Source organism: Salmo salar, chromosome ssa08 (genome assembly GCF_905237065.1).
Source record: "Salmo salar chromosome ssa08, Ssal_v3.1, whole genome shotgun sequence".
NCBI lineage: Eukaryota > Metazoa > Chordata > Actinopteri > Salmoniformes > Salmonidae > Salmo > Salmo salar.
The window spans coordinates 21793080-21800806 of NC_059449.1; the positions used below are offsets into that span (position 1 = coordinate 21793080).

Sequence of the window (7727 nt, forward strand, 5' to 3'; positions counted from 1 at the left end):
CCCTTCTCACCCGATTGCTCAGTTTGGCCGGGCGGCCAGCTCTAGGAAGAATGATGTATGCCACTGTGCTCATGTGGACCTTCAATGCTGCAGAAATGTTTTGGTACCCTTTCCCAGATCTGAGTCTCGACACAATCCTGTCTCGGAGCTCTACGGACAATTCCTTCGACCTCCATGGCTTGGTTTTTGCTCTGACATGCACTGTCAACTGTCGGACCTTATATAGACAGGTGTGTGCCTTTTCCAAATCATGTCCAATCAATTGAATTTACCACAGGTGGACTCCAATCAAGTTGTATAAACATCTCAAGGATGATCAATGGAAACAGGATGCATCTGAGCTCAATTTCGAGTCTCATAGCAAATTGTCTGAATACAATTATTTTATACATTTGCACAAATTTCAAAAAACGTATTTTCGGTTTGTCATTATGGGGTATTCTGTGTAGATTGCTGTGGATTTGTATTTACTTAATCAAGGCTGTAACGTAACAAATTTGGAAAAATCAAGGGGTGTGAATCCTTTCCAAAGGCACTGTATATACTCAGTCCAGCTCTGAAAGTTGAAACAGTAGAATGCACAAGGTGCAATTTGGAAATTGGGTAGTGCATCATCAGTTCCTCTTGTCATGTCAGTCATTACATACCTCAGAGAGCTATTTATAACTTGTCAGAAATGTCCAGATCAACTAGCCCATGTCAACTAACATGTTTTTCCATTTATACCTTACAAAAATATAAACAACATGCAACAATTTTACTGAGTTACAGTTCATATAAGGAAATCAGTCAATTGAAATAAATTCATTAAGCCCTAATCTATGGACTTCACATGACTGGGCAGGGGAGCAGCCATGGGTTGGCCTGGGAGGGCATAGGCCCACCCACTGGGAGCCAGGCCCAGCCAAACAGAATGAGCTTCTCCCCACAAAAGAGCTTTATTACAGACATAAATACTCCTCAGTTTCAACAGCTGTCTGGGTGGCTGGTCTCAGACAATCCCGCAGGTGAAGAAGCCGGATGTTGAGGTCTTGGGCTGGCATGGTTACACTTGCGGTTGTGAAGCTAGTTGGATGTACTGCCAAACTCTTGAAAATGATGTTGGAGGTGGCTTATGGTAGAGAAATTAACAGTCAATTATCTGGCAACAGCTCTGGTGGACATTCCTGCAGTCAGCATGCCAATTACACGCTCCCTCAAAATCTGAGACATATGTAGCATTGTGACAAAACTGCACATTTTAGAGTCATTTTATTGTCCCCAGCTCAAGGTGCACCTGTGTAATGATCATGCCGTTTAATCAGCTTCTTGATATGCAACACCTGCCAGGTGGATGGATTATCTTGGCTAAAGAGAAATGCTCACTAACAGGGATGTAAACTAATTTGTATACAACATTTGAGAGAAGTAAGCTTTTTGTGTGAATGGAACATTTCTGGGATCTTTTATTTCAGCTCAAGAAACACGAGATCAACTCTACATGTATTTACATTTTTTTTCAGTATAGGTTATTTAGCACAAAGATCTTGACAAGTTTGTCAGTCAAATAACACATGAATACACATTAGACATGGCCAAATGTATAGAATTGCAAGAAAATTAGCTTTAAAACGGCAACATTCTCTCCACCAACAAGAGCGGTGTGAACATAGTGTCATGAACAGTGCTAGTGCCAATAGAAATAGACGTGTTAGATTCTGGGTTAAACTTGGAACATTGTTATACTCAGAAGGATAGTATCTAACAGTGTGGGACTGGTTTTTACATCAGAAGTTAATGGTTATCTGTAGGAGCCAGATGTCTTTGGTATGTGTAGGGGAGACGGGTGGAGATCTTAGAACCTAACCATGTCACTGAGGGAGAGAGGGTAATGTATAACGTTTACATTATGTCAGGATATGTTATTGTTAGCCATCAGGGATCCTATGGAAGGGATCCTCTGGGAGAAGAGACACCATCTGATATCAATCACTAAAGACAGCCTTGAGTTGAGAAGACTCAGCCTAGGAGAAAGGGTTAAATATCAGTGCTTGTGTGAAATGTTGTTTGTCTGAATGCAGCTCTATGGACCCTTTGGGAAGAATTAAACTTGGTTAAGCTTTCCTAGTGTCCGTGGAGTCATTAACTCAAAGAATTAGAACCTAACATGTGGTACGCGTTCCGCAATGCTGGAAGGGGGGGGGCCCCCTGCGTGAAAAGATTTGGGATCCCTTGGTCTCATTTTTATTTGACATTGAGAACTATTTTTTTGTGATCAATTGTTTATTAATAAGGACATTGAAAATATAAACTGTTGGAAACCTGACCATGTTTTGAATAAGTATGTATGCCTTTTATATCAGGATTTCCCAAACTCTGTCCCCACGTTTTGGTTTTTGCCATAGTGTAAAGGACATCATGCTTATTGCTAAGCGAGCACCACATCCTCCTGATTCGGCCCATACCGGTCTTGAACTTGGGACTTCTGCCTCCCAAACACACGTGACCGCCCTCAAGCGCCTTAGCCGATCGCGCCACCTCAACAGTTAGCTAATGAGGCGATGCAAGCAGGACACTTTTAAGGCTGAGAGGGAACAGTTTGGGAAACCCTGCCTTAGATTAGACTGTCTAGGAATTGTCTGTCATAATGATCATGCCAACCTACCAAACATTTCAAAAGCACTTAAACACGATCATGGCAGATTTACGACTTCCCACAAGCACATGAATGCCCCATATTCAAGTCTGACCAATTCTTCAACCAATAAGATTTTAGCTAGCTTGATTGCTAGCTAACTTTACTAATAATAGAATTAGCTAGTTTGCTTAACATTGACTATATGATAAAACTAGCGACATTATGCGCATTGATAAGTTTGTAATTGTCAAATTGATTCGTCATGTTTTGGAGGAAAATGTATAGGGTCAGTGGTGAAATGTAACAACCTCCTCCACAAGTACAATTACGACTTCGACGGTTGTTCAAGTGAAACTTCCTATGCCAGACCAGATTTTTACTTACAAATAAAATGGAATAAACACATTTTAAAGCAACGACTTCAAACCCGCAGAACATAAAAAAGCATGATGTGTGACGTGAACACAGTACACCTACATTTAAACTTGGTTTTAGGCATCTAACTTTACTAATAAATAAAATAAAAAACAAATGACAACCAGAATTAGTTTTAATTAAATTAATCAACTCAATTCAAAAAAAATATTTTTTTACATTTTGCTACATTCTCTCGCTGCATGATTCTTCCAAACAAAAGCGAATTCACAGCAAACAGAGAGAACTATTCCCTCATCACCATCTGACACCCTATTCCCTATATAGTGCTATATTTCTAGTCCAAAGTAGTGCACTATATAGGGAATAGGTTGTCATTTCAGACTCATCCCCTGTCCTCTCTATCTGTCTTTGTGTATTGTCTTCAGGTGTTTCTTCAGATGGCCAGTCTGTTTGAAGTGCTTGCCACACTCAGAGCAGGTGTAAGGTTTCTCCCCAGTGTGGACAAATTTGTGCCTCTTCAGATTATTGTAATCCAGAAAGCCCTTCCCGCAGTACGAGCACCAGTGTCTCTTCTCCCCGTTGTGCCACCTCAGGTGAACATTCAGCTCCACACGCCTCTTGAACCGCTTCACACAGAGGGAGCAGGCAAACGGTTTCTCTCCAGTGTGAACGCGGAGATGCGTTTCCATGTCGCGCCGGATGACGAAGCGTTTGTCACAGATTGGGCAGATGAACGGGCGCACGCCGCTGTGGACCATCTGCTCATGCTTAGTCAGGCCAAAGCGGTAGACAAAGGTCTTGTCGCACTTCGGACACTGGTGGCCACGCTGTTCACCATGGACGCGGGCGTGGCGGTTGAGGCCTTTGAGGTTGGGGAAGTCCTTGCCACAGGTGGAGCAGGCGAACGGGCGCTTCCCCGTGTGCAGGGATGCGTGGCTCTCTAAAGCAGCGGCGCTGCTCAGGACGCGACCGCAGTCTGCACACTGGTTCTTGGTAAAACGTTTCCGTGGAGACTTGGGAGACTGTTGGAGCTGGAACGGTCCTGGCGGCGACCACATCGGTTGTGACTTGCGATACCGCTGCGCCTGCTGGAACGTCAGCGTGCATGGGGGGGACTTTTTGAATCCGGAGTGAGGGCTGACGGTGACAATGAAGGGGATAGGTTGAGGGGTGGAGGGAGAACGTTTCAAATTCAAAACCGCCGCGGCCGCCGAACGAGGTCTGCCGCGACGAGGGGTGGCGGAAATTACCTTGAACTGGTGAGGCTGTGGGTGAGGAGGGGTGGTAGGAGAAGGGTTCACATTCGCCCCCGTAGCCTGGTGTGGGCTGGGGGAACCGTGAGGGCTGGTGCAACGCGGGCTGGTGCGGCGTGGGCTGAGGCTTGAGGTAGACGCAGCATGAGGGCTGGGGCTGTACGACCGGTGGCGCTGTGGGGTGGAAGGCAGAAACGGTGTCTGTGTGACCAGACCTCTAAGCTCTGACCTCTGACCTCGCTGTGAGGTCTTAGTGACCTTCGACCTACTCCTCTTAGCCTGGGCTAGGGCCAAACCTCTCTGAGCCTGCACCCAGGTCATGCTTCTCTTCTTGGATTTGGACACACCTCCAACACCTCCACCAATAGGTGACTGTCTGGTCAGAGAGGTCACATCAGTGTTAGCTCCTCCCTCTTCCTCACTGATGATGTGGTTACTACTTCCTTGTCCACTAGACTTGTCGTCAGCCGTCTCACCGTTAGCGGTGTCCTCTACTACATCCTGGTCAACGTGAGATTCCCTGGACTTTTCTCCTCTGTTCCACATCACCTTTGAGTAGTCATGGTCTAGAGGGGCGGTTCTCTCTCCTCTGGGTTTCTTAGCAACCACTGGAGATGGAGTACTGTCCTGGGGGCGGGGCCTTAAGCGGAGGCGGAGACCAGAGAGGATTGATTCGCGTCGACTCGACTTTCTGCCACCACCTACCTGGACAACAATCTCCTCCTTTTTCTCACCGACAGGGGTCGTCTCCGTAGCAACAGACCTGGTCATCACAGCTTCCGTAGATGTGGCAGGGAGGGGGGAAAGCCTCTCCCCCTCATCTTCCTCCCACCCTTTTTCCTCCACCCTCGGTGGAGAGCGTCCTAGGGGTACTACTGACAACTGAGCTAAAAACGGTGTCTTAAACATCTGACAGGGGCCAGAGGGTGTGGTTACAGCAGGGGCTGACAGCTGTACAGGGGCTTCATCAGACGTCCTCTCTGGGACAGCAGGTGGCACAGTGGGGGAGGGTTGCACATGCTCAGTGACCAACAACGCCTGCTTCTCAGGGGGGCCAGCAAGTTCTTCAGACAAAGTCAGCAACAGAGTGGACTGGACCGGCGTTGGCGGAGTTGCCGTGGCAACACCCGACTGCGCCAAAACTGTAGGCGATTGCGGTTGTGTTGGTGGTGCGGCCGGTGGTCCATCAGGTACAGCTGTAGGCCTAGCTGGTTGTGTTGAGGGCACTGCTATTGGACGAGCTACAGGTAGAACGTCTGTGTGAGACTGTGCTGATGATGGTCGAGGAGATCGGGGTGGAACGGGGCTGGGCTGTGTATCCTGAAGAGGGGTTCTGGGTAACCCGGAGAGGACAGGTGGCGGGCGCTCTGACGCTGCTGCTGTAGACTTCACCGCTACAGTCGACTGGACCGCTGTGGTCGTTTGGACAGTTTCTTTTGACAGAGTAGTTACCGTGGACTGGGCCATTACAGCAGATGTAGAATGGATAGTGGCTGCTGATTGAGGAGATGCTGTCAGGTGTGATGTTGGAGACTCTGCTGCTGGTATTACCAGTGACTGCTGTTCTGCTCCAGGGGCCTGGTCCTGGCCTGCACTGCCACTGTTAACCTCTCTGGTCCTGGGCTGGGATGGGCTGAGAGCCTGGGGGACCTCCTGGGTGTCTTGATCTCCCTGGAGGGGGGCCTCTGCTGAGGTAGACTGGGTGGTGGGAGTCCTTTCCTGGCTGTAACGGTTGACCAGGGCCCTTGCGGCTCCAGGTGGGACCAGGGCTACAGAGGGAGGGAGATTGACAGGAAGGAGAAAGGTAGAGGGGAAAGTTGAAAGGGAGAGACAGAAAGAACAAAAGACAGAGAGAATAACAGTGGAGAGATTATTATAGATATTATTAGAGCCTGGTTCTCATCCCAATACTGTTTATTACATTGTAATAAGATGTGTGATTCAGAAGCAGGTCTCCCTAGTTCCTACCTCTGCCTGGTAACTCTCTGAGAGGTTGTCTACGGACCAGAGTTGGGGGCTCTCCCCCCTCCTGCTTCAGCAGTATGTACCCGGGGGAGTAGTCATCAGAATAGTCTGCCTCCTGGGGGGGGGTGAATGGGAAAGTCAACCACAATAAGGTCAACAAAAACTCTGACGAAGGCTGTGAGGTAAATATGTACGCTTTAATACACAATTGATTCTAGGGAGAGCAGTGTTAAGGTTTTTCTTTTCACTGGGGTCGTCAATAACAGGTTGAGTTTAGAGGTAGATTAATTGGCAAGACAGCACCTACAGATCTGGCACTCAGGCTAGGAGCCCCGTCTTACCCAGTCCACCTCCTGTTTGATCAGTACAAAGGCCATCTGTGGGTTGTCCTCCTTGTCGTAGGCCCCACGGTGCAGCTCTGTCCACTGGTCCTCCTCACGCAGGTGCTGTTCCACAGACCGAGGCAACGCTTGCACTGTCAGAACTGGAAATACCAGATTAGGAGAGAGTGGTTAGGAGATAAGGAAATCTAGAAATGTAGAGGTGAAGATTACAAACCAGCTGATGACATGACAACATCCTGTGTTGCAAAGTGACTAGCATTATTAAGGTTATCAGTAATTTACGAATGCATAATATAGGCTACACCTCTCAAACATGTTCTGTTTAATATTGTAGTCTATTAAACATAGGTACATGAAGCAGTTTTGTTAAATATTCTCAACTTTGAGCCTTCATATGCTCAGCTATATAGCTAGCTATCAGGATGTGTGATCACTTGAACGTAGCTTAGCTAGCTTGTCCAAAGGTGTATTCATTCCACCAATTCTGTTGCAAAACGTTTCTTGAAAGGGAGCAAACGAAACGGGAGGGACCTACCTGAATTTCTACAATATTTACTCATTTTAAACTCAAAACAAACTGTTTGGAGGGAACAAATAACCCGTTTTCTACTCACCACATTGGACACCAATGTCACGTTTGCCGATATGTGAGGTTGTTCTTTGACTCGGTCCAGGCTCTGCGGTTCGTCTTTCACTTTCACCCGTCGATATCTTCGCCTTTTCAGGAGATCGAATTCTCGATTTGAGGTCCTCGTTCTCTTCTTTTATTCTAGATATTTCAGATCGCAGCTCCTCAATAGTTGTTTCGAAAAGTTGCGTTGTCTCCATGACTGCCGTCTTCAGCACCTTCTCCATAACAGAGGCGAACTGGGTTTGAAAACCTTCTTTCGCCATGTTAGCGGCGGCCATCTTCAACCCACACACACGCATATAAAATATCTTCTTCTATGGTATATTGGCGATCGCACAATTGAATCTGCATCCCGCCACCTACTGTGCGAGATGGAAACAGGATTCCCAAAAAGTGTAACAAACTACCAAACATGAAAAATTATAATAAAGATGTAAAATCCTTAAGTCCGAAAAACGTTCCGGCAGCAGCCACAATAATGTCCAGTTTCTTAGACCTCTTTGAGACTTGAGCAGCACAGTTTATAACTGTGGCAATGA

The 7727-nt window shown here is 47.0% G+C and overlaps 1 protein-coding gene across 1 annotated transcript; it reads right to left on the reverse strand.

The window, feature by feature from the left end:
* Window positions 1-1430: 1430 nt before the first annotated feature.
* On the reverse strand, window positions 1431-7514 carry LOC106610465 (uncharacterized). The gene is made up of 4 exons (XM_014209843.2): window positions 7172-7514; window positions 6555-6697; window positions 6217-6328; window positions 1431-6017 (listed from the first exon to the last, which is right to left on the reverse strand). The coding sequence occupies exons 1-4, from the start codon at window positions 7485-7487 to the stop codon at window positions 3394-3396; spliced, it is 3195 nt and encodes a 1064-aa protein (XP_014065318.2). The 5' UTR covers window positions 7488-7514; the 3' UTR covers window positions 1431-3393.
* Between the last annotated feature and the right edge of the window lie 213 nt (window positions 7515-7727).

Coding starts and splice junctions, on each gene's coding strand:
- LOC106610465 (XM_014209843.2), bottom strand. CDS start 7,487: ATGCGTGTGTGTGGGTTGAAGATGGCCGCCGCTAACATGGCGAAAGAA. Junction 6,698..7,171: donor TGACATTGGTGTCCAATGTG/GTGAGTAGAAAA, acceptor TGGTATTTCCAG/TTCTGACAGTGCAAGCGTTG. Junction 6,018..6,216: donor CAGAGAGTTACCAGGCAGAG/GTAGGAACTAGG, acceptor CTCCCTCTGTAG/CCCTGGTCCCACCTGGAGCC.